Raw genomic sequence first — 27,721 nt, 5'->3', positions numbered from 1 at the left:
ACATATTATTGAGAGCAGTGTGATAATACTTAAATTTAGCTGAAGGAACAATTATTGGGCCAGATACCAAATCACTAAAGGGTTTTTACCATGCTAGGATTGTAAAGTGCTATAATGTGTCTTAAAGGTACTATGTTCGCAGAGATGGTCTGAAACTAGGTCATACAGGCTTGTGAGAACCGTTTGTTACAGTTGACTTTGTATTAATAGCTTGAAATCAGCCATGGTGGCAGTATTTACACCAAAACACTATAAATCAGGGCCTTTTTTTCCTCAGAGAGCTTGTTGTTAAAAAATTTACCTGGATACTCCTCGGTTTGGGGTATCCAAAGGTACAAGTTAGCTCTTTTAGTTGGAGAGAATCATTCTACCACATTCTTTTGAACTTTTGGTTTGGGCATGTGTCTTTTGGTCTACGGGACAATGCTCCACCGAGCCACACCAGCCAAGGGCAGCATGTCCTCTCATTTGCAACTCCAGTCCTAAATTCTGGAAGAAATCTGGTAGGAGTTAACTGTTCTGTCTTCGGCTCTGAAACTGTAAAAATGCCACGCCCGCCTCCGCCCCAAACACACACACGTACACACACATTATTTCTTCTATTAGCCTAATGCCTAAATAGGAGATGCTTCAGTCTGCATTTCAGCTCACCCTTCTTTTTAGCTATGTGGTGATGGCAAAACTTTAGCCTTAATGACTCTCAATATGTTGTATAATGTGAAAAAAAAAAATTAGTAGATACAGAGGTTGGCATACAAGAAGGCCCAATGAAATGTTTTCGCATTTTTCTTTTGAATGGCATTTGCAAACATTCAATACAGTGTGCAACGTGTCATAGCCATTCCGGAACATACGAAGAGAATCACCTCTGCTGCCTTGTCTGGGAGAATCCAAGATGACCTGCCATTTGTCAAATTTTACTTTCCTCTGGAAACAGACGCCTAATTTTTCACCAGAAAAGTTTATGTTGAGGATATACTTTATTTCTCTTGAGTCATTTTGAATATGGAGAAAATCAGAAGTCATGAGACATTTTCTTCTTTTCCCTCTAAGATTAAGATCTGCTATTACCTGGTGTTCAGATGTTTTTGAGAACCATAAGTCTCGTTTTTTTATATTGAGTTCCACTTTATAACTCTTATTACTGTAGTGATTAACAAAAACTTTTATCGAGGAATTAATATTTTCTCAGCACTGCAACTAGCATTTGCTCTCACTAATCCTTATGACAACTTTTCTGGGAAGTAAGGTTATTAGCCTGCTTTACAGCTGAGAACTGTCATATGGAAATTATTTTTCAATAAATTTTGGGGCTAGAATTTTCATCGAGTAATTTGAGTACAGATATCACACTTTGGCTATGTTAAGAATATCCTTCTACTGGTTAATTCACACTTCTGTGCCAAATGAATTTAAAAAAGCCTATTGTGGAAGCTTGCAAGATTTTGTTTTAAAGGGGCTAATATTGTGAATTTGGAAAAAGAGCAAGAAGAAAAAAAAAAAAAAGGAAAAAATAGGGATTTAGTCATTTTTTCCAAATGGTTTTTCTAAAATGTCCCCCTCTTCTCTTTTCAGGTGGCGGATCTCTACCTAGCATCAGAGTACACTGCACATGCCATTAGTGGCCCCACGGTACAAGATGGCCTCCCTGTTTTTCACTGGACGCGGTTCAACAAAACTCTACATGAGGGTATGCCAGAGGCCTACAACTTTGATTTTATTACCATGAAACCAATTCTGAAACCTGGCATAAAATGAAAGACAGAAATGAGGAAACAGAAGGGAATTAGAAGGCTGCAAATAAAGATACCAAAGGCATTGTTTTTCCATTCAAAATTAGTCTTAATAAAATTATTAAATTCAGTCTGTCACTCACTTCCCACTGTTGCTTCTGTAGTTAATAAGCATTCACTGTAGCAAGCACTGCAGCAGAAACACTGTATGTGAATAACCATACCAGGCTTCAGCATACACACTTACATACAAGAGGGTATAGAAGAAACTGCTCCCGCACTCATCAAAATCCATGTTCTTTTATGCCTGGCCACACAGGCTACATAGCCCAGGTTCCCATAGGTAGTTGTGCCACATGATAAGCATTCTTGCCAATGGAATCTGAGATGAGTGCCACTTTCAGGCCTGGCCCTGGAAAAACCTGTGCTCCTCCCTCCCCACTCTTTCCCCCTCCTTTCCCTGGCTGACAGACTTAATGATAAAGCCCCAGGGAAGGGTAGAACTGCTTTCAAAGGAACCTCTAAGAGCAATGCAGTGATTTTTTTCTGGGCATTAACAGGTATCAGCTGAGTCTTTTTGTGGTACAGGCTAGGCACCCAAAGCAAACCTTAATGTTGTCTCTCGTTAGTGAAAAGCAGCATATCTAATCTGGGAGCACCTCCGCATAACATTTTTCCTTCAAAGCTAGAGAACCGTATGAGGTTTTAGGGGTGTGGTATTGTCAAATAAACCATATTGTAGAGTCTAATGGGTGATCTTTCGTAAGGTGAGAGACTTTCAAAAGAAAGAAACACAAAGGCCAAGAATAATCAGGATGAATCAGAGTACTCAGAATGTTAAAAACCCAGTAGTTTATTTCAAAGTATAAATTTCAGGCTTGCTGGACAAAATCCCACTACAGTTAACACTTATACGACACCAGTCTACTGTACATTTAGGAAAAAAAGAAACAAAAACAAAAAACACAAAAGCCTTTGAAACCTAATAAAAATAGGGCAACTTGTTATAGCCCAGTTTATATTAGGCATAGGAAGATCTTACATTGTCTTATTATTTACACTTTCAACTGCAATAAAGAAAAATCAAAATGTGAGTTTCCTATCAAGGATTTATTTTTATAATTAATTTTTAAATGGCTGATGAGATACTAAAACCAGAATCCCCAAAAAGTGTTTGATTGCCCAGTTACCTTATTTACAAACAAAACTTCTTAAAAAGTACATCATTTAAATATACATGATTGGTATTTAGCTGACTCTAGAAATTAAAAAAAAAATTATTTAGCATGATAAAACTGTATTGCCCCATTCCTCCCCTTTGGCTGGCTCAAGAGAAATAGAGTTTAGGAATTATGTAAGTCCGCCATGCTAACAAAACACCTCATAAGAACTGTTCTAATCTTTTTCTTTGTCCCAAAATGTACAAAAAAAAAAAAAAAAAAAAAGGGCGGGGGGAGCATCCATTTGCTCAGTAAGGAAGGCAAAATCATACATTGGTTCTAGATAAAGTTATCTACAATAATCTAATACTGGGACATGGTTTTTTTCCTGGAAATTAGAATAAAACAGGCCAACAACACTTAATCAATGATAAAATTAAAATGACATATGAATCATAAGATACTGAAATAGCCCACAAAGGAAAGTCAGCGAGAACACTTGGAAGGTCTTTGCAGTACTCCACAGTGCCAAAAATCACATTTACAAAAGCAAGAGAGGAGGATATCACAGGCATTATTTTGTTAATCTTGTACAGTACTGGAAAATTCATGGAACAAGATAAATGCATGTCATGCATATTAACACTTACCTTGTTGCATAAATAATAATTTAGAAAATATAATCAAAAGAGCAAACAACAAGACCTAAGTTAACACGCAATACAGTAAGAGAACTGTATGGTGCTGCCTGCCTAAGGAGTTTCACGGAGATGTACCTAAGATTCTAAGGTCCTTGCTCTAGAACTTTATTTTCAAATAAATCTCTCATTTATTTGACAATGGGGGTGGGGTGAGTGGGGAATATCTTACTGTGAGGCAATGGTACCCCAATAAATACTTGTCATGGAAGAAAGCTCTCCACTTTTCTCATTAACTTCTACTGTGTTAAACAGTATACAATATGCTGCATATTTTAAAGAGTACAGAGAAATAGAGGGATATACGGTAGTTACCTCATCAAGTTAACTGTTAACAACAGATGTTATCTTTGTGTGTAATATATAAACTTACTGACAATAACATAACTTTGAAAAGAGGCTTACTCACACTTACAAGATAGTAAAAAGTACTCTAATGAAGTGCAAAGTAAAGAGTAACAAACATTACTGTTACCTTTAAATACCATATAAACATCCTACATTTTGGTTTCAAATATCAGAAATTTCCAGATTTCCTACAAAGAAATACTTAATACAAGCATTGTCAGGCTAAAAATTTAGTAAACTTGCATTCCCCAAATGGGATAAACGAGCTTGTTTGTGAAACTTGGTGACAAGGTACCACGAAATATAAAAAGTTATTATGGGGTGTGAACTGCTACAAAGTCTATAATCAGGAGCTATTTCTAGTTGAGCCCTCCATTCTGTCTCCCAAAAGAAACAAATCAAAGAAAAAGTGCTCACCAACATTAAAACCTGCCCCAAAGAGAAGACCAGGGTTCTAGCCTAGCACCTTCCAGTTAATCCAATATAGGTGTTGCCTATAAATCCCATGGCAGGTTAATTTGAGGAGGCTTTTTACAATATGCTTGTTCCTCAAATAATTACAATCTTTCTTTGTACCTTCCTTCCACCATCTGGAATAAGAAATTATTTTACTGTACTAAATCTATTTTTAGGGTTACTGCTTGAGAATTTTTTTGACAGAAAACCATGTAGGCCAAAATAATGTAATATTTTCATTTTACTGGGCTTTTCTTCACATGATTCTATAATGCTATGAAAACTTTTAAAAAAGGATTAGTGAATATAAATAAAAACATTCACCAAGGTAACCTTTTCTAGGCTAGATAAGCAAATTGGTATCATATGGCCACAAAACCGGCCAATAAAAACCAATTTTGAACATGAGCTTTCTATTGTATAGACAGGAATGATCTTGAACACATAATCAACATTGCAACCATTGCCGATAGAAAAGTATACACATGCAGATACAGAGAAGTGTTCATATACATCTAGAAGATATCTCCATTTTGAAATTTTCATTGGCATGACATTGGCAACTTCTTTACCATCATCATTAGTCCTAGAGTGAGTATTATCTACATAGTTGGTTGGCAAATTTGGTTCATGGAAACTTTCTTATTGTGGTCTTATTTTCTGAAAGTGAAAGGAAGGTTTTGGGGCATTGATAGTTTGGCAATCCATAGGCTTTCTTCAGCATCAATCAAACTTCTCACCTAACACAACATACACTGACCAGTGAAAGTCTCTAAAGACTTCACAACTAGAATGCTTCTGATTACAAACCGTCAAAGTTGCAAACAAAGCAGCATTAATAGAAGGGATAGCTCCCTCCTACAATTCCAAGAGGTATAATTTCAGAAGGTAGAAATATGAATTCAGATGTGGTAAGGGAAGATGACTTGATAAATTATTTCAGAAACACCATGAATTCCTTCCAGAATATTCCCAAGCACACTCCCATCCCCAAATGTAGCCCAGCAGTCCTGTACTATACTCAAAAACTGCCTGGTACCACCAGAACTGGCGCTCACATGGAAAATGCAAGACCTACACTGAATCTGATGGACTTTGAAGAGGAAAACAGATGCACTGTAAGTTATATCTAATTGGTACATAAAATGACCCCAAAGGATATACTGTAAATGCTATCCAAAGCTGACATAGGGTATATCAGACAAAATTTGGCACCATCAAAATGAAGTTAAAAGTTAACAAAAGGAATAAATGATATGAGAATAGAGATAATGGATCTTTCCCTTTAATATTTCAGCTCACTGTACTTTGTGAATTTGACTACTTCCTTCCCTTTTATTGCTTCTGAGCAATAAAATAAACTAGAATTGCTTCCATAATTTCTAACACAGGGTGAACATAGGTACTAAAATAAGTTTGGAGGAAATTTTTCTTACACATATGATCTTTTCTTGGTCTGCTTTACATAAAGTTAATTTAAATAGTGACCAAAAATAAAAGCATTTACATTCTCAGAAGAAAAAAATAGCAAGTCAAATTTTTGGAGTTAAATGTAGTAATGCCACTGATAAAGAATATATATAAAAGGCTTGGTTTAAAATCTATTTGAGGGAGTGTGCTATATTTTGTGGACATGAAGGAAAAATGAAGGGTTAAAGGCTGAAAGAGAAGAGTAAACAACAATAACAAACGGCCATGCTTATTTTTATAGTCAATCTTTAAGGCACAAAATGAATGTAAAAGACTAGAAAAGTGAGGGGCCATTGCAGATGTTGTTCACCAAATTAACAACTCAGAGACAAAAAACAAAAGGTGAACAGATCCTTCCCTGTATCAAATTCACCTATTTTAAACTACTTAACCATTTTGCTTTTTTTTTCCCTTTGGGTTTTGTTTAGATTCTGTTAAAATCATTTAACTATGAACCTACAACAGATCCCTTAGGAGCAGAATCATGCCAGTTAAATACCTCACATCCTTTGATCTATCAATACTTACTTCATACTAGAAGAGAGGTAAATTTGAGAATGAAAATGGGAGATTCCACAGCAATAAACACATAAATAGAAAACAAAACGACGACAACAAAAAAACCCACACAAACACCCATACATATTCCCAGCCTCAAAACTAAAGGTGCATGTTTACATTTCAAAACACTGAAAGCTTGAATTGTCCAGGAAAAGATTCTTGCTTTATGGGCTGAGTTTATTTTACTCTGATCATAAACAAATGTAGTGTATATACACATCTGTCCAAGAAATCCTGCACAATGTAGATTTTACAATGGGTATCATGCACAAGATTAAAACAAGACCAAAAAGTGGAAGTTTTCAAAGAGAAGGAGATAAAGGCTCCAAGGTTTAACTGCTCTGGGCAGAAGAGATCACATCCGTTGACTGAGGATCGCAGAAAGGTCCAAAACGTCCATAAATATCCTTGGCCCGTACTGCAAAGTAGTATTTGCTGCCAGATACAAACTGGGTGAGAGTGCATGCCATGGGCAAAGGAAGTGCCTTTACCTCTCCAATCTTTTTCCATTGTGAGGGCACAGTGGCACTGGGTTCCTCGTGGTAAGCATAGAGATGGTAGCTGTCAACAGTGGCACAGGTTCGATCCACCTCTAGGACGCTCCAGGACAGTACAATGCCATTTTGGCTCTGAACTCGTGCTAACTTCAAGTGTGGCTTCTGAGGCAGAGATGTGCTGGCAGCTTCTGGGGGCAGACGCTGTGGCTGTGGGGCTTCTGGTAAGGGTGCTGGGTGCACGGGGCGTGGAGGATCCTAACAAAAGAAGAGCCATGCTCATTTATAATGACTATAGAAAGAGCTTTTCTGAGAGGCAGAACTAAGACACACTAGAGATCGCTTACTGAGGTCATTTTATTATGAAGAATTCGGGGAAATACTGAATACCATACTATTATACATTTGTCAAGTTTTATCTGGTGATGTGCAACCAAACATATCTCAAACAATGGCGCTGAGATAATCCCTGCTCTACTTTCTAACCTATTGAGTTTTCCTTGGGAAATAAAAGCTCTTGCTAATGGAACATCATCTTGAGAGAAACTGAAATCATCATCTACTTCTAACAAAATAATTTATGATTTAATTCTCTATGCTACAGCTTCTTATTTTAGTATAATGTAACATTTTAAAATAGTATGTGTGGCAGTCTATCATAGAAAATTTGAGTATTCAATTCTGCTTTCATTTTAAAGCTATTTCTCCATACAAAGACATAGTATATTCTTATAAATGAATACATTTAATGATAAATGTATAATATGTGCTTGGTCAGGCTGCATGAAAAAAGTTACATTTAAATTAGACCGTGAAAGATGAGATTTAGAAACATCAAAAAAGTTGTGTGCACCTTTCTGCCAATAGGTAAACCATGAGCAGAAACACAGAAATGTATGGGCAAAAGGCAATGTTAATTTTTACTTAGACAAAGGATATGTGAAGAAGAAAAGATAAATTTGGAAAGGTAAGTTAAAACCAGGTAATGAAAAAGCATGAATTCTAAGCTTAAGAGGTCAAATTTATCAGACACAGACAATAGTATGGAGATTACCAGAGGGGAAGGAGGAGAGGGGAGGAAGAGAAGGTAAAGGGGGGATAAATGGTGATGGCAGATTTGACTTGTACACCTGAAACCTACATAATTTTATTAACCAATCTCACCCCAATAAATTCAACTTAAAAAAAAGTCAAATTCATTTGTATAACACTGGACATTATTATTATTATATCTGGGTTTTAAGATTACAGTGATAACTTTTTCAAAAAAGATTCATGTGAGAGCCAGGGGATAGGGATATGGGTGATTATCTTTTCCTCAGTGAAACATCATTGCTCACCGACTTCAGAATGAAAGTTGTGAAACAAAATTTCCTTAACAAATTCATTTAACAAAAATCATTTTAATGTGCATTTCATTAAGTGGATAACTTGCATATGTTAAATAGTGAATTCTGTGATGATCTGATGCTGACTTTTTAATTTCCATCCCTTCTCAAAGCTCAGTACCAGAAACATGCACACAGGAAGAACTCAGAAAAAACATGCTAAATAAGTTCAAGGACTGTAACTCTGTTAAATTCATATGCCTAGTGGGAAAAACTCATACACGTGTCTGGAAAAAGGTATAATCTCAGTTAAAAAGCTAAAATATAAAGTAAAAGAGAAAAAAATCAAGTTTAAATAGATAAAACATTGAAGGCTAAAGAAGAACTGACTTGAATATTGGCCATGTTACCATAATTCCTCTCTCAAATTGTCTTTTTTCCTAAAATTATTTAAGCATTTCAGTTAATAACATTAAATAAACATATAGCTAACAATCTAAGAGAAGATGTCTGAAGCCATGAACTTGACTGGAGAGCGCACAATAATTTAAGAAGTCTGACAATAGCTTAAATGACTTGTAATATCCCTTCTAGTTCTTAAACTTCTAGGATTCTGAATCTGCTCATATCCCAAAACCAATTAAGTTAACTGAATTATTATTTTGTTTTTGCCATTGCAATGGTTTTTACTGAAGTGTTACTGATAAAATATATGATATCAGGGATTTGCTTCAAAATAATATGATGTATACAAGGTTGTAGAAATAAATGGCTGGTAACACAGATGAAATAAGACTGGCCAAGTACTAATAATTGTTAACACTTTAAGAGTGCCACGTGTAATTCAAAATTTGGATTAACATGAGAAAAAATTATATCAGTATATAACCTGAGGTACAAAAAAAAGAGAACAAAACATAAAATACAAATTATCCCATTGTTATCTGCATTTATAGCCATTGAGAAAAGAGTCACTGGGAGCGACGCTGGCACCTTTGGGAAAATTTGTCAGCATCGCTCACAGTGATGTTGGCACTCCAAGGGTTAAAGATGGGTACATAGGAACTGTTATACTATTTTCTCTACTTTTATATACATTTGAAAATTGTTATTTAAAAATAGTTTTTTAATTAGTTAAAAGAATGTTCCCCCTGTGAATTAGTTTATTCCAAGACAATATATACAGGTGGAATCCAGTAAAAACAAACAAGCAAACAAAAAGATGCACAATTAAAAACAAAAACTCTAATGGTTTATCAAATTTGCAAGACTATGGTATAAATAAGAGATTTTTGCTATGTACTTTCTGAAACAGTATAGAATGAAAGAAATTATTTGCAGATGCAAACAACTGCAATGATATACTGCCACATATGTGACAGGCTCTGCCTCTGCCTCTAGCTTGAGTAATGACATGAGTAACCACTTAGCATCTTTGTGACACAGTATCCTATCAAAAAAATTAATAATCCTCATAAAATTGTGAAGATTAAATAAAATACATGTAAAGTACTTACTGGAGTCCCTGTTATATAATAAGAGTTTCATTAATATTAACTTTTTATTGTAGTAGAACAACAAAAATAGCACCTATTAAGAGCACAGGCCCTAGAGCATGAGTTTTTACGAGGTATGACCTTGCTCTGGTGAGTCAGCCTCTCTGTGCACCAGCTGCCGTTTCATAAAAAAGGGACAATAAGAGTCCTGAGGGCGATCTGTGTGAGGACTAACTATGTAAACACTGTCTGGAATATAGTAAGCACCTGATAAGTGCTAGCCATTATTATGTGCAATAAAAAAAAAGGATGCTTCGCTTGGTAAAAAGTGATATGCCTCAATCCCTCCCCCTCCTCATAAAGCAAGTATTTCCATTTACATGGTATACCATACCAAATCCTGTTATAATCATGTCACAGGATAATGACATTGTTTTGGAGGCTACATCTAAGAAGAAATCTTGGTTTTCTGTTATCTCTTAACGAATGAATTGCAAATACCATTGGATTATTAAAACACTAAAGTGATGGAAATGTAGCAATTAGACCTGGTATAAGGTTTTAAGGAAAAGAATAAAGTTAAGAGCATCAAAAATGACTTTTAAAATACGCTTTTTAAAAAATAATCTTTACCCGAGGACATGCTGATTGATTTTAAGAGGGAGGGGAAGGAAGGGAGAGTGAGAGGAAGAGAAATGTGAATGTGAGAGAGAAACATCGATCGGTGCCTCTTAGATGCACCCTGATCCCCCGATCACAGTCCACACCTGCAACCCAGGCATGTGCCCTGAAAGGAGATTGGACCCATGACCTTGAGGTTTACAGGACACCTGAGTCACACTGGGCAGGGTTAAAATATGCCTTTTAATACTCAAAAATATTTTTTTAATTTAACTGTGAGTTAAAATGGTCTCTTTCACTTCACATGCCTCAGCGGTAGACTCTTCTGTACATTGTAAGCCACCGCACACTCCATGTTCCCTGATGATCATCATCCCTAGGAACATTTGTTCATAATGATTAAGCTCCATTCTCTAAAATAAACTTCTGCAGGAAAAACAAAAGATCTGTCATTTCTTTTCACTATAACTGAAGAAAAAACACGGACTACAGTAATATTCAACAGCTTCACAGCTAAGAATTCTGTAAGCCAAGCACCAACACCTACAGTGTGCACGGGTGGTGGTCGATGATGCACTGTGAGCTGAGGTCCTGTTGATCCCAGGGTGAGCCCATTGTTTACAACATATGTAGTTGCTTGAGGCACTCGAACTGTGACACCTACGGAACAAAATTAAGGAAGAAATTCTATTTTAAATTTCGTAGAACACTGATTAAACACTTGAAGTCAGTAAAATGATTATTTTTAAAATATAAAAGAAAAAAATATTTCTAACCTAGAAGTCTATACTCAGCCCAAATATCATTCCAGCATGAGGACGAATAAATTTTCATATATGTAAGCAAGCAAAAAAAACAAACTTCCTCTAAAGTAGCCTCTGAAGGATATGTGCCACAAATATAAGAGAGAAAATAAAGAAAGAGGAAGACACAAGATCCTGCACAGGAGAGAAATAAATGGAATCCCTACAAAAGAACTATGAGTAAAAATCCTAGAAAACAGGAACACTGGTGGTACGCCACGTGTACAATACAAACAGGCCAGAATGGAGCAGTGTGACTGAAAAGACAGAAAAAATGAAGTTGTCTTCACAAAGATCTCTGCTGGCTCATCTTTTTAACTAGAACAGGAAAACACTCCACTGTTATCCTAGCCTTGTGTATGAGCTCTCTCTCTCTCTCTCTCTCCATGCTCTCTGCTGATCAACTGACGAAACTCATTTCACCCAATAGAAAACTATTCTGACATACATCAAGGCAACAAAAGCAGAAAATTTAGTCACCTATGTCCCAGACCGTATTTCTGCCATCCATTCAGTCCCTGGCCCACACTATAGTTCTGCCACCTATTCATTCACGGCCCTCTTGATTGATTTCCCCAGAAAAAGCTCTTGTAAACTTGAGGAACTTGAAGCCACACTAAAAACCAAAGACTCTGCTTAGTTTATATTCTCCTGGAAGCCATCACCTATTAATGGCATTACTGCAGCGTCTTTTAACAGTTACATTTGTCTTTGCTATTAAATTTTGCAAAATTAAACATTTTCAGTGATATAACCTATGTTAAGTAGCAAAACCATACAGAAAAGCACGAAGTGAAGATGACAGCAAGGGAGGGATGCAATTAAGGATGAGCATGTAACAGGCTTGTAGGATACTGACAAAGCTCTATTTCTTAGCCTGATGGAGAGTTCATTAATGATTCACTTTAATTTTTTTTAAGCTTTAAATATACCTTTTACATAAACATTTATGTATTTGAGTGGTGTTATTTTACTATTAACATATATATATACACAGATGCTCCTCAACTTATGATAGGGTTAAGTCCCAATAAACCCATCATTAGTTGAAAATGTATTTAGTACACTTAATTTACTGAACATTATTCTTAGCCTATCTTAAACATGCTCAGAACACTTACATTAGCCTATAGTTTGGCAATTATCTTGAGTTTCATCTCAAGAGTAATTGCCTTCCTCTTCTTACCAGGAGATACAGATGTGCATTTTGTAGACACGATGGCATGCAAAAACACAAAACACAATATGCAAAAAGACACTGGTAACACAGTACACTGTAGAGTATCAGCTGTTTACTCCCACGGACACGTGATGGGTGGCTAACTGGGAGCTGTTTTGCTGCCGCTGTCCAGCATCACAAGAGAGTATTGCTGTGTGGCATATCACTAGCCAAGGAAAGTATCAAAATTCAAAATTGAAGTATGGTTTCAGGTGAATGTGAATTGCTTTTGCACCACCATAAAGTAAAAAAACCCTGCAAGTCAGGGACTGTCTGTATGTGGAAACAAATTTCCTTGAATGTTTTCCTATGTTTCATTTCTCAGCCGTATTCCATACCTTTAAGACTCTCTCTCATTGGAGGGCATCAATTACCATTATTCCCATGATCTGGGCTAAGTCACAATTAATCATTCTCTTTTTAATTAGGCAAGATATCACTTAATAAAGTGGAGTGTAGACTAACATCAAACAGGGCACTGTAATTATACTGGCCTAATTATGTAATTAAAGACAATAACAGAACATAAATCATATAATATACATGTCCAATTTTTCTGGCTAACTCTCCTAATAGAAGAAAATGAATTAATAATAGGTTTATATGCTATCATAAACACTTTTTGCTAAATCTAGTATCAATAAAAGGTATCCCAACTAAATGCTGAGTAAACTACATGTAACTTGGGGCCATACACAAGAAAAGAAGTCTCTTACTATTTTGGGGATTGACCTGCCGAACAGCAGGAGCCTGCATGACAGTTCCTCGTAGGGGAGCCTGAGCTGGTGGTGCAGGGAGAGTTGTATAAACCACTTGGTTTGCAGGAGCTCTTGGTACAGGAAGCCTCGTGGTCACCTGAGTTGCTGGACGATGTGTTACATTCACGGTGGTTGGAGCTAATAATAAAGTAGAAAAACATATTAAGAATACAGTACGTTCTATTGTTAATCTCTAATAAACAGAGAAATAGAGACACCAGTCTCCTTTTGTAATCTTGATAGGGCCAACCAAAATTAATAATGTTATTACAATCCAAACTTCAAATGAAAAGAGCACTTCAACCAGGCCAATGTCTTTCCACTCTTTAGTTTGACTAGGTAATACGCATGAAGATAAAGAAAACGTTTAGACTAGAGTATGACCTTATAGGAATGACTTAAAAGGGCAGATTTTTCTCTCCTCAATCTCAAATTGCCCTTAGCAGCATGGAATTTTAGGCCCTCCAGACTGTCTACAAATGCATATAAATCCAAAGGAGTAACTATGTCCCCACAATTCAAGAAACTGGTTGGCTACTATAACTGACATTTTCTTCAGGTGAGCCAAACCATCTCTTATTCAAAACAGTAAGATGTCCATTAAGCCATGGCTGGATAGCTCAGTTTGTTAGAGCATCGTATTCATATGCCAAGATTGTGGGTTTGATCTCTGGTCAGGGCATACAAGAATCAACCAATGAATCCATAAATACGTGAAGCAACATATTGACCTTTCTCAATCAATAAAAAAGAAAAAAAAAGATGTCCATTAAAATAAAGACTTCTTCCTTCTCTACGGTGGCATTCCTCCAGACCTAAGGTATAGTGAGCATTAATGACTTGAGTGATGTCAATATATATTTATCAAAAATTACTCCTAAATGTTCACTAACAGCATGGAACTAAAATAATGATTTTAGGAGTTAACAGCTTCTTGTTAATAATTCTGAATTAGGATCATGTTTTATAAATGACCACATATTAACTACATAATAAAAACCAGTAAGAAATCTTACATATGGAAAAGTGGGTTCTATAAATAAAGTCAATTTGGAGGTAAATACACAGATAAGAAGTTTTCTTTATTCAAGACTCCTAAACCTTTACATATCCTAACTTTCAATGTGAGTTAGAAAATGAAAGTATACAAGGACGAATACTATTAATCTCTTCATCTCTTTATTTCCCATTTTATTACTGATACTGCACATGGGTTTGCATATGACCTTTCTAAATTATCTAAATTAGGTGACTGTCATTTTAATTTCACTGGATACAATTCCATGTGAACTCCGTGTTTTCCTTAATGAGAAGTGTGATTACTTAAGTATTTTGCGGCTAAATCTCTAAGCAATGGGATATTTTACGAAGAAAAATTGCCTTGACTGGTTTCTAAACAGTTTAGGAGATATAGGTTACACCTTGGAAATGTCTGATTTACAGCTTCTTGAGAGGTACAAATAAAATATTAGTGTATATCTCCTATTGGTAGTGTTAGGCCAGTTAAAACTAGTTCAAGAATGATTTTAAAATTCTTATTAGTCAATTACAAATTCTTGGTTATAATCAGAAGGAATAATTACACCCATCCCTTCTACAGAAACGATATTCATTTCTGTTATTTACAGTGGCAGATAAGAAAGGTATATAGTTTAAGTCTTCTATACAATCATTCTACATAAGTGCCGCTACTTAAGACAGTCAGGAAAACTAAGTTATGCCGCATTCAAAAAGACACATTGTCTTCCAAATAACAGTGAGAATTTTCTGTCTAATCTTCCCACTATCATACTTCACTGTACACAAAATTAAAGCTTCAGTTCAATAATTCAGCAAGTTTACCTGTAGGTAGTAAGTGTATTGTTGTCTGAGATGGTCCACTTGTTGGCACCCCAGATGGTTGAAGAGGTGGTGCTGGCTGGATAGGTTGCAACGGCCGAGAAACGGGCTGAGTAGAAGCCATGGCTGATACAGGAGTGTGATTTAGCTTTTTGGTGTCTATTAATTAAAAGTGGGACATTACAATTATTAATAGAAAAAAATTAAAAATACAGTTTTTTCCTTTGTGGGCAAATTTAACTTTTGCTTGCCAGTAAGTCACATTTACTGCTTAGCAAACAATTCCTTTCTAGTTTAATTATGTTATTTGCCAATTTGAAAACCACAGAATCTAATTCACATTTACAAAAATAGTTTTGTTTTGTTTTGTTTTTTATGGAAGAAGGCTTTTTTGAACTTAGTACATCATGTCAATTAATACAATTTCACTTCCTACATTAATATATACCTATATATCTATGTAACTTTATTAAGGACATTCTCTAAACAAATACCTATAAACTGACGAGTTTTTCACCAGAAATCTTGAATCCCAATTATTCTGTTGTTTCGTTTCTTTTGCTTAATAACACAGGTGGCTGCTTATTTTCATTATCTAGTCTTTATAATAAAATAGTGTCTATCTCAAAAAAGTCTACAATAGCCAATGAAATTAATGTTTGCATCTCAGAAAAAGCGTTTGAAAATAGGTAACCACTATACAGTGTAATATAAAGTGTAAACCAAAAGCTTTTCTATCCAAAATGATCCCCACTGATTTGTCCTATAGAATTCTAAAATATAAGTTTCTATGTGAATAAAACTCTAAAATGTAAATAAAATTTAAAGCTTTAGCAAGTGAAAATTTAACTGAGTGCTGATGGAGAATAATGCACTTCAGAATAGGAAAATTGAAGTCACACTCAAAGGTGGAGCGATGGAAGAAAGACCCAATGAGGAAGGGCTGCTAGAAAGAGACATGGCAAGAGCACTGATAATAAACTTTGCTTTTTTACTTAGAATAGTCCTACCTGTGTCCTCTCAAAAATAGCCTGTATTGATTTTTTTCCTCTAGGAATTCATGATACTTAGACTTGTCTATAAAAATATAGTGAAAGCAATACAGATCATTTGAAACTTTTTAAGAATAGTCATACTGGTATGAATTCAACCGTGACAAAAGATGACGTAAATCTTCCAATTTTACAGTAGTTTTATATAAAAAATAACTGAGTTACTGTCACATAATCAGTCATATAACTACTTAATTTTGTTTTCCTAAAACCAAATGAACTATCTTACTCACTAAAATGTAATTTTTTAAATCTTTAGGTTTTTAATTTTAATGTCTTTAAGGTAGTAATTAACTTAGTACCTGATCATACTAGATTTGCCACGTGCATATTATATAATTATCACCACAGAGTTTTACAGATATGTTAGTGAACAAAGTTATTTTGTACAAATAAGTTTGAGAAATACTTTGTATCTTGAATCATTGTCTGAGAATCACAACATAAATTAGAATAAAGGCTCAGAAAAATTTGTATTAAAAAAAAACATATAACTTGGAGTGGTGAAAACACAATGTAATATATAGATGATGTATTACAGAATTGTACACCTGAAACCTATATAATTTTATAAACCAATGTCACCCCAAAGAACTCAATTTAAAAAACATGTAATTTTGTTTACTAAGCATTTCCTAAGCATATTTAACCACGAAATGTTTTACTCATAGAATGCTTTTTAACAATGCAGAAGAATAATTTGGAATATTGGTTAATATCTATCCCATACTATTTCCAAATACTGTAACTCAGAATAGTATTGAGGATTTGGGGTATGCATGCTTTTTAACATTACTTTCATTTTCATTTAAATATTGTAACTCTAAATGAAATTAATCTGAATAACCAAAATGACATATATACACACTTAAAAGTATCTACATTACAACACTACACATGCACATAAGACATTGAAAGTCAGAGAACCTAGGCTGGATCCACAGTTCCCTTACTGACTTTGTATTCTATTAATCAAATCTATCCTCAACTCTAAAATGGGCATTATTGGGTTACTGCACGGATCAAGTGAAATAACAAATATAAAGACAGGTGTTCCGTAAGTTACATTTTTCTCATAATTGCTCTGTTTTTCATTATACTTTTTCACATTCACTCAAGATTTGATTTTCATTTTTAAAATCTAACCTAAAACACTCCCATTCTAGAAAGGATACAAATACACCAAACAAGCTGTATTCATTGAATATTATACTGGATTGAAAGAAAAAAATAGTATCAAAGCATCACTTAGTATGATATATTAAATACCTTGTGAAGCTCCACTCTCTTCATCATCCATTGTGAGATCAATGACACCACCTGAATCACCTCCTGTGGCTTTTCCACTCTGAAAAATAAAAATTTTCATTTTGCAAAAGAAACACTGGCAGACATAAAGAAAACATGAAATAATATGAGGACAAACAAGGATAATGAATAGCCTGGTGCAATGATTGTATTTTTAATTTACTCTTGTGCTGTTTTGTACAGTAACGTGTTGTACAGGCTTGTAGCAGAGGGGCAATAGGCTATACCATACAGCCTACATGTGTAATAGACTAGACCTTCTAGGTTTGTGTTAAGTACACTCTAGGATGCTCATATAATGACAAAATCCCTTAATGACACATTTCTCAGAAGGTATCTCAGTTATTAAGCGGCGCATGACTGTAAATGCTAATCATAGTTACTTTATGATATACTGCAGATCAACTAGAAACAATAAAGTTTTCATTTGCAAAACACCCATCTTGTGAAGTTAAGGAAAATAACTCCTCGAGGTTAGAAAATTCAGGTTCATTCCCAAACTAATGATATCAATTCTAAATCTTACAATTATAAACCTTTCTATGACAAGGACTTCCTAGAAAAAGTGACTTGTTAACAAATGCTGCAAATCTGTAAAATCCAATGCTAAAAGTACTTAACAAATCCTCAAGGAATGTAATGGAATCCAGTCACTACAAGATCTCTCTAAGGTTTACTTTTCAAAATTTACTAAATTTTAAATTCATCAAAAATTATTGGACAAATACACAAAGACCAGTAAAGCAGAATCCAACCAAAGACAAAGAAGTTAATGGGAAGTAATTCCAAGTGAAGCCAGATGTTGAATTTAGCAAAGACTGAAAAGTAGCTGTTAAAAATATGTTCATGTGGCTCAGTTGGTTGGATGCAGTTCCATAAACCAAAAGGTTTCGGGGTTTGATTCCCAGTCAAGGCACATTCTGGGGCTGTTTTCTAATTTGTCTTCTTATTGAATTTTCCTCCATTTTCATTCTTTTTCCTTTCCAAAAATACTCTTCATTCATGTCTAATTCATCTTCACTTTCTTCACTAGAATCACCTTGCTCAGTATCTGGATATTCTGAACTAACATCCACATAATCTTCATCTTCTAAATCACTTTCATTTTCACATTTGACTCTATCATTCTCATCATCAGACTGGACTACAACTGGCTGAAGTTCTTCAATATCTCCTGGATTATTGAATCGATATATTTCTCCAGCCATCTTCAACAGTAAATGAAAAAACAAAAAACAAAACAAAAAAAAACCCCCACAACCCTGACTTCGACGTTCACAGAAAAAAAACAAAAACAAAAAAACCCAACTACACCAATACTGCCTTAAGAGTTCACAGTATCTCTCAGATATAATTTACTATATAGAACATCACACACCCTTATGAAATACATGTTATAACCAAATTGATGGCTTAAATATTATGGCTTAACATTAGTCATGGACAAATGAGCAGCCAGTCATGACCTTGAATCTATGCACTCCATATTTGTAACAATATTTAAGAAAAGAGCTTGTACCTCTCACAAAAGTCACAACTTCTACAGGGTTAAAGTGTTCAAGTGTTCAGCAGTACAACTAAATAAGATTTGTCATTAAAAAAATGTTAGTCATAAGTACATACTTAAAAAGTGATGTTCTAAAGAATCACAGGCTGTTTTACACTGCATTCTATTTGCTAGTAAGGGGCATATAGCAAACTAATTTCTTAATAAATCTTCAAAAAACCAACAGTGTTACATGCATAAAGTTATTTAGCACAATGACAAAAATTATATTTGTACCAGAAAAATCAACAGGCAAAGCACGGGTTTATAAGAGCCAGGACAAATATACTTCCACTATTGTTCCTCATTATATAATAAAATTGCTTATTTATTATTCATATCCACAACTGGCATTCACTCAAAGCTGAAACTTTGTTGCTTTTGACAAGGCATTACTTTAGCAGGTTAACAGTCTAGTCAAACTGCTTGGTTGTGTTTTTCATTCTCTGGTACTGAATTCCTCTTCCTCTAAGCCAAATAAAATATCCACTGAGAGCTCAGTGTATTTGGTTGTATTGTCCCTTTGTTGTCTGATACAGTCACTTGCTGTTCCAGGTGATTTTTGACTGGTACAGGTTTGTTCCATCAAACATGTCAGTTATACAGTACAATATAAAGTAAAATATTTTAGATTCAAAACCTGTGAAGTGTGGAATAATACATAATATTGTGTATTTTCTATACTATAATAAGAAGTTGGATAAGACTGGATTTTACACTTCTGTTTATTAATTTTTCTTAACTTTTAAAAGCATAGCAATTTTATGTCAATTTTAATTTTATTGAAATTTAAATATTACATACACTTCGTATTACTTTTTGCAATGATAAAAATGTTTTATAACTGTGTTTTCTAATAAGGTAGTCACCAGCCATATGTTGCTATTGAGCCTTGACATGGAGCTAACTGTGGCAGAGGAAGTAAAATTTCAATTTAAATTAAATTAAAATTTAATGTTAATTTTAAAAGATACATTTGACTAATGACTATCATTTTAGACAGTCTAACTTTAAAAGAACCATCCTTTCTAAGAAACACAGAAATAACAGTGTCAATTTTCCTGTCCTGAAAATGTAACCTACGTTCTTCAAACAATAACAAAAATCATTGATATATGTTTATAAATTTTAGTTTATTTTATAAAGTAAAGATAGCCTTCCAATAATATCAAACAAAAGTCACTAACTGTATCAACATTTTGTATATCACATATGTTTTCTAAAAAGTACACCATATACTTTTAATTGGAAATAGAGCTAAAATCCACAAAATATCCTCAGAAATAATTACAACTCTGATCTTTAATATCATACACAAAGACTGCTAAAAGTTGTACAAAATATTTTTCTTTACTTTAAATAATCTATTATTTTTTCAATTATAGTTGACATACAATATTATATTAGGTTCAGGAGTGCTATTCAGTGATTCAACATTATATAATTTACTAAGTTATCATCCTGATAAATCTCACAACCATCTGACACCATATAAAGTTATTATATTACTGTATTCACTATGTTGTACTTTATATGCCCATGAATATTCTATAACAATTTGTTCTTACTCACTTTACCTTTATCATCCATCTCCTCAAAGCCCCTCCCATCTGACAACCATCAAAACATTCTCTGTATCTATGAGTCTTTCTGTTGTCTGTTAATTTTGTTTCTAAACTTAATTGTTGATAGATACGTATTTATTACCATTTTATGATTCTTATTTTTATCTTTTTTTTCTTAAAGATGATCCTTTAATATTTGGTGTAATACTGGTTTGATGGTGATAAACTCCTTTACCTTTTTCTTCTCTGGGAAGCTCATTATATGTCCTTCAAGTCTAAATGATAGCTTTGCTGGGTAGAGTAATATTGGTTGTAGGTACTTGCTTTTCATCCCTTTGAATATTTCTTGCCAATCCCTTTTAGCCTGCAAAATTTCTTTTGAGAAATCATCTGACAGTCTTATGAGGGCTCCCTTGTAGGTAACTAACTGCTTTTTCTATTGTTGCTTTTAAGATTCTCTCTTTGTATTTAACCTTTGGCATTTTAATTATGACATGACTTGTTATGGGCCTCCTTAGGTGCATCTTGTTTGGGACTCTGCACTTTCTGGACTTGTATGTATATTTTCCTTTACCAGGTTAGAAAAGTTTTTCATCATTTCTTTTTATATAGGTTTCCAAATCATAGCTGTCTATCTTCTCCTTTTGGTTCCCCCATGATATTAAGGTTGGTAGACTTGAAGTTGTCCAGAGTCTCCTTATACTATCCTCATTTTTTTTTTTAATGGAGTCTTCTTTAATTTGCTGTTCTGCTTGTTTCTGCATCCTTATCTCCCAAATCTATTAAAGAATACTGATGAAAATCCATTCTCTAGTGGACTATAATAACAATTTTAATTTGAAACAGAAGGAAAATCTTACCTGTGATGTGCTATCAGCTGCTTTCTTATTAATAGAAGCATCTGTTGCTTTGTTTGTCTGGTTTTCTGAAGAGTCAAGAAGAAAAAAAAAGTCAGCCATTTTTAAAAGCAACTACAAATGTGAAAGGTGGGTTGCTTTATATACAACAATGAATGTAATTTTCTTCAATTTTTTTTTCTTGTCAACATTTCACATATGTAAATGAACTCTTACAGAACACTGCCACAATATTTTCCAGGAGGGCAAATTCAAAACAAAAACCCCACATACCCACTGGCCCAGAAATTTTAACTCTTTTCCTAAGAAATATTTTAAGAGAAATAATTTAAGATGTGAATAATTTAAATGTTCTAACATGACTGGTTATATATATATAATTAATTTATCACATTAGGTATGTATTAAAGTTTGGTTTCAACCTTCACATTAAGCCATAATTTGCATTTTGGCTTCAGCTTAGGTTCTGGGAAACATAAAAGGCTACATAAATGTCCACTTTAAGATCATTTATGGAACCCCTGTAATTATGCATGACAGTAAGATTTCATTCTAATTAACATTATGAATAACATACAAAGCTGATTATTCACATTTATGGTTAATATCTAATAATTCATTTTCAAATGTATGTAAGCATTCTAAATAGAACCTGAGGTGAAGATTAATATAATTTATACTGAATTGGCCAAAAAGTTCATTTGGTTTTTTTCCATAAGATGGCTCTAGTAGCGCTTAGTTAGTTGTCTTTAACTTCACTTGAAAAAATAGATTGTATTGTGACAGCTGTTGTATCAGTGTGCATTTTTTAAAAATAACATCAAAACTGGTGAATTTTTGTGTAGCCATTTTAATATTGAAGATGGAAAAAATATGCAACATTTTCAACATATTATACTTTATTATTTCAAGAAAGGTAAAAATGCAATTGAAACGCAAAAAAAGATTTGTGCAGTGTATGGAGGAGGTGTTGTGACTGATTGAATGTGTCAAAAGTGTTTTGTGAAGTTGTGTACTGGAAATTTCTTGCTGGACAATGCAGACCAGCTGAAATTGACAGTGATCAAATTGAGACAAAAATTTAGAACAATCAATGTTATACGACGCGAAAGACAATCAACATATTCAAAAGATCCAAATCAATAAAGTTATTGGTGAAAATGAAAAAGGTGTCTTATTTTACAAAAAAAACTAAATGGACTTTTGGCCAACCCAATATATTAAAATACATATAAATGTATTAAACATATGTTAAAATATAAAATTTTCAGTGAAGTATAAGTGTATATTATCACAAGAATGTACTAATTAATAATGACTGTGAAAACTATTTATTTTATATACAATAATAATTTAAAAAGTCAAGTAATTAAATAAATGCAAAACAGACCAACATTGATTACTTATTAAAAATTACTAAGGATCAGAAGAAAAAGAGATTAGAAAAAAATGAAGTAATCTTCAAAAATCTTGTTCATTACTGATAGTTAAAAGTAAGCAACTGTTAGTGTTGCAAACATGAATTAGGGTGTCAAAGAACAATGACTGCAGTAGCCAATAATGCTAAGAAATATTGTTACTGTACTATCCAAACATTTAATTTTACATATTAATATTAATAACAATTGCATTTTTATATAAAATTTCAGATGTACTCTTACATTTCAGATGTTAATTACATGTAGGGTGATATTCAGATTCAGTCTGCCACCGTGTACTGAGAGTTCTCAACAATACTGTGAAATACTATTGCTATTTTATATGAGAAAATATAAACAGAAAGCAAGTATACCAATAATGGCTACATGAGAAAATTTTTAAAAGGCTCTATGTGTCAGTTATAAAAGTAATATTGCACATCAGAATCTGTGTCTTCTATTTCTCGTCACTTACTATATCAACATGACAACTACTGTAGCAATTTCACATGATGTCTACTCATTCTTGCTATCTTTCCAAAATTGGTGAGTATAAATGTGAAGTCAGAAATGAAGCATACTAAACAAGCTCATGTATGCACACAATGGAATAAAGGCAATCTAGTCTAATGGTGTTAGAAAAATTGGATAGATACAAGAAATGGGACTAAACCACCTTTCTACATGACATATAAGAATAAACTCAAAATGAATTAAAAACTTAAATGTAGAGCCTCAAATACATAAAACTCTTAGAAGAAAATAGGCAGTAAACTCTCTGACACTGCTCTTAGTAATATTTTTTCTGATATATCTTCTCAGGCCAGGGAAACAAAAGAAAAAATAAATAAATGGGACTTCATCAAACTGAAAAGTTTCTGTACAGCAAATAAAACCATCAACAAAAGAGAGATAACTTACTGACTGAAAGAAGATATTCACAAATGGTATGTTTGGTAAGTGTTTAATATCCAAAATTTATAAAGAACTCTTACAACTTAACACCAAAAAACAAACAAACACAACAAAACAAATTCAATTAAAAAAATTAATAGAGCAATAAAATAAACCCACTAACAAAAAAGAAAAAGGGGAGGGGGGACAGATGATCTAAATAGACATTTCTCCAAAAAGGACAGAGATGGCCAATTGACATATGAAAAGATGTTCAACATCACTAATCATCAGTGAAATGCAAATTAAAACCACAATGAGATATCACCTCACACCTGTCAGAATGATTATCATTAATAAATCAACAAACAAGTGTTGGTAAGGATGTGGGGGCGGTGGGGAGAAAGCCCTCATGCACTGTTGAAAATGCAACTGTTGCAGCCATTATGAAAAACATTTGGAGGTTCCTCAAAATTTAAAAATAGAACTACCTTACGACCAACCAATTCCACTTCTGGGTATTTATACAAAAAAATCCAAAACATAAATCTGAAAAGGTGTAGGCATCCCTATGTCCACTGCAGCATTATTTACAATAGTCAAGATATGGAAGCAACCTACGTATCCAATAGACAACTGTATAAAGAAAATACAGTACATATACATAATGAAATATTACTCAGCCATTAAAAAGAATGTAACCTTATAATTTGCAACAACATGGATGGATCTAGAGGCTATTATGCTAAGTGAAATAAGTGAAACAGAGAAAGAGAAATACCGTATGATTTCACTTACATGTAGAACCTAAAGAACAGAAACAGACTTACAGATACAGAGAACAAACTGATCATGGCCAGACAGGAGGTTTGGGAGGCTGGATGAAAAAACTAAGGGGATTAAGAAATACAAATTGGTAGTTACAAAACAGTCACAGGGATGTAAAGCACAGCACAGGGAATGTAGTCAAAAATACTGTAATAACTATGCTTGGGCCAGCTGGGTACTAGATTTACCAAGGGAATCATATCGTAGATTATATAAATGTCTAACCACTATACTCTACCTGAAACTAATATAAAATAATATAGAATGTTAATTATAATTGAAAAAAAGGAATGCATAAAAAATGTATGCTTTCTTAGAATAAGGAAGAGTTTAACAGGTTTTCAGTAGATACAATCAAGCTCTCCTTTTTGTAATGCTGCAAAGTACAAACATAATCACATAATATGACAGAGTAAAATATACAACAGAAAACAAAAAGCAATCAAACATTTTATAGTAAATTATAGAGGACAGAACCTATTTTTAAACTGTTCAAATTTGGAAGATGTGACTGATGAGTACACAAAGGATTTTTCTAAATGGGTAGGAAAAAGATCTGATTTTTAAGTTTTTCCTCTTATAAGCATATGTTATATCAATTAGATATTTATTTTTTTAAGTTTTAAAAAAAGACTTTATTAATTTATTAGAGAGGGGGAAGGGAGGGAGAGAAACAGCAATGTGCAAGATACATTAATAGGCTGCCTCCAACTGGGGACCTGGCCCACAACTCAGGCATGTGCCCTGACTAGGAATTGAAACAACGATCTTTTGGTTCACAGGCCAGCACTCAATCAACTGAGCAACACTACCCAGAATTCAATTGGATATTTTAAAATAAATTTGTTCTATTCAGATATTCTTGGCCAATATTACAAAAGTAATTCATACTACGTGCTACAAAACCTAAATATTCAGCTAGATTAGTAAAATTTCTAAAACAGAAATACAAATGCTAATGTCGCACTCAAAATAAATTTTATTAAATCCCATTTTAACATCAATTCTTAAATATATTTTATTGATTATGCTGTTACAGTGGTCCCAATTTTTTTCCCCTTTGCTCTCATCTGCCCAGTACCCCCTTCTGTCCAGAAACCCCCCCCCTTAGTTCATGTCCATGGGTCGTGCACATAAGTTCTTTGGCTTTACCCTTTTTATACTATTCTTTCTTTTTTTAATAATTTATTTATTTGTTTGTTTATTTTTAGAGAGAGGGGAAAGGAGAGAGAAAGAAAAGCATCACTGTGTGGTTGCCTCTCACTCGCGCCCCCAACTGAGAACCTGACATGCAACCTAGTAATGTGCCCTGACTGGGAATCGAACCAGTGACACTTGGCTCGCAGGCTGACGCTCAATCCACTGAACCACAGCAGCCAGGGCTTATACTGTTCTTAACATCCTCCTCTCTATTTTGTACCTACCAATTATGCTTCTTAATCCCTGCACCATTTTCCCATTTCTCCCCTTTCCCCCTCTCAGCTGATAACCTTCCACCTGATCCCCATACTTGTGATTCTGTTTCTATTTTGACTGTTTGCTTAGTTTTTGTTTTCACTTTTTAGATTCTGTTGTTGATAGTCATAAGTTTGTTGTCATTTTAATGCTCATAGTTTTGATCCTCTTCTTTTTCTTAAATAAGTCCCTTTAACATTTTATATAATAAGGGCTTGGTGATGATGAACTCCTTTAGCTTTACCTTGTCTGGGAAGCACTTTCTCTGCCCTTCCATTTTAAATGATAACTTTGCTGGATAGAATAATCTTGGTTGTAGGTCCTTGCTTTTCATCACTTTGAATACTTCTTGCCTGCAAAGTTTCTTTTGAGAAATCAACTGATAGTCTGACAGCAACCCCTTTGTAGGTAACTCTCTTCTTTTATTTTGCTGCTTTTAATATTCTCTCTTTATCTTTAACCTTTGGCATTTTAATTATGATGTGTCTTGGTCTGGTCCTCTTTGGATCTAGTTTGTTTGGAACTCTCTTTGCTTCCTGGACTTCACCAAATTAGGGAAGCTTTCCTTCATTATTTTTTCAAAGTTTTCAATTTCTTGCTCTTCCTCTTCTCTTTCTAGCACCCCTATGATTTGGATGTTGGTATGTTTAAAGCTGTCCTAGAGGTTCTTAAGCCTCTCCTCTGTTTTTTCAATTCTTGTTTCTTCATTCTGTACTGGTTGTTTATTTCTCCCTTATGTTCCAAATCATTGATTTGAACCCAGCTTCCTTACCTTCACCATTGGTTTCATGTGGATTTTCCTTCATTTAACTTAGTATAGTGTTCTCTTCTTCCATTATGCGTTTGCCATATTCAATCATGTCTGTCAAGTCTGAGTATCATTATCACCAGTGTTTTGAACCCTGCATCTGTTAGGTTGGCTATATGCTCACTTAATTTTCCCACTGGAACCTTGACCTGTTTCCTCTTTTGGGCCATACTTCTCTGTCTCCTCATCTTGACAGGCTCCTGTGTTTGTCTGCCTCCATATCTTAGGTAGAGCTATTGCACCTGTTACATTACAAGGGGCGGAGCCTTAGGGACTCATCAGTATGGGCGACCTGTTTCACCACGTTGTGGTGCTGTATGTGGGGTCTGAGAGAAAACGATGCCACTTGTTCAGCACTCGCCCCTTTCCCAAACATTTCTCCCACTTCCCATTCGGGACTGACACTCCCCTAGCTGTTGCCCTGGCCATGGCTCCCAGAATGGGTGAGTCTGCAGACGTTGTAGGACAGTGGTGGCCTTCTAATCAAACTGACTCTACTGAGAAACCAACAGCTTCTTCCATAGCCCCAACCCCCACTGGTTTGCGCAGTCAGAAGCAACGAGGCTTTATTTTCCCCAACACTGGAACCATGAGTTGCGCAGTCTGGCCTGGGACTGGGAGCACTCCCCAGGTGTCCATCCTGACTTTTATAATGTGTGACCGCACTTTCTGCCAGCCAGCCATAGCCATCGCCACTGCTGCCATACCGCTTCCTCTCTACCCCCGCTCCACCCCTCCTACCATGCAGTTCGGTTTTCTGGTAGTTCTGGTTGTTTTAGTTTTGAGGGAGTTGTATTCCTTCTTATGGTTGTGGAAGGAGGTGAGGAGTGTCTACCTATGCCTCCATCTTAGCCAGAAGACAATATCATTTCTTATGTAACTAAAAACTTACTGAAAATATTCTCCAGGATATTCTATTTATTTCCACAAACACACAAACTCAAAAGTTCAATTATCTATAGGTCATTAACATGCTTTCATTTCTATTATTAAACCTATATAGTGA

The 27,721-nt window shown here is 34.5% G+C and overlaps 2 protein-coding genes across 2 annotated transcripts in view; one reads left to right on the top strand and one right to left on the bottom strand.

Moving 5' to 3' along the window:
• PLBD1 (phospholipase B domain containing 1) overlaps nucleotides 1-1,863 on the top strand; it is a 57,491-nt gene extending 55,628 nt beyond the window's left edge. The window contains exon 11 of the mRNA XM_090272878.1: nucleotides 1,576-1,863. Within this exon, the coding sequence (XP_090129004.1) occupies nucleotides 1,576-1,758 (183 nt within the window). The 3' untranslated portion in view covers nucleotides 1,759-1,863. The remainder of the gene's footprint in view (nucleotides 1-1,575) is intronic.
• Nucleotides 1,864-3,795: 1,932 nt separating this feature from the next.
• ATF7IP (activating transcription factor 7 interacting protein) overlaps nucleotides 3,796-27,721 on the bottom strand; it is a 102,584-nt gene continuing 78,658 nt past the window's right edge. Inside the window, exons 10-15 of the mRNA XM_090272876.1 lie at nucleotides 21,316-21,380; nucleotides 17,306-17,384; nucleotides 14,988-15,143; nucleotides 13,104-13,283; nucleotides 10,913-11,025; nucleotides 3,796-7,178 (exon numbers count right to left, since the gene is read on the bottom strand). Of these exons, the coding sequence (XP_090129002.1) occupies nucleotides 6,759-7,178; nucleotides 10,913-11,025; nucleotides 13,104-13,283; nucleotides 14,988-15,143; nucleotides 17,306-17,384; nucleotides 21,316-21,380 (1,013 nt within the window). The 3' untranslated portion in view covers nucleotides 3,796-6,758. The remainder of the gene's footprint in view (nucleotides 7,179-10,912; nucleotides 11,026-13,103; nucleotides 13,284-14,987; nucleotides 15,144-17,305; nucleotides 17,385-21,315; nucleotides 21,381-27,721) is intronic.

Source organism: Furipterus horrens, unplaced genomic scaffold, assembly GCF_987537825.1.
Source record: "Furipterus horrens unplaced genomic scaffold, mFurHor1.1.pri manual_scaffold_4, whole genome shotgun sequence".
In the NCBI taxonomy this organism is placed as follows: Eukaryota; Metazoa; Chordata; class Mammalia; order Chiroptera; family Furipteridae; genus Furipterus; species Furipterus horrens.
This window is presented reverse-complemented; position numbering and strand designations above follow the sequence as displayed.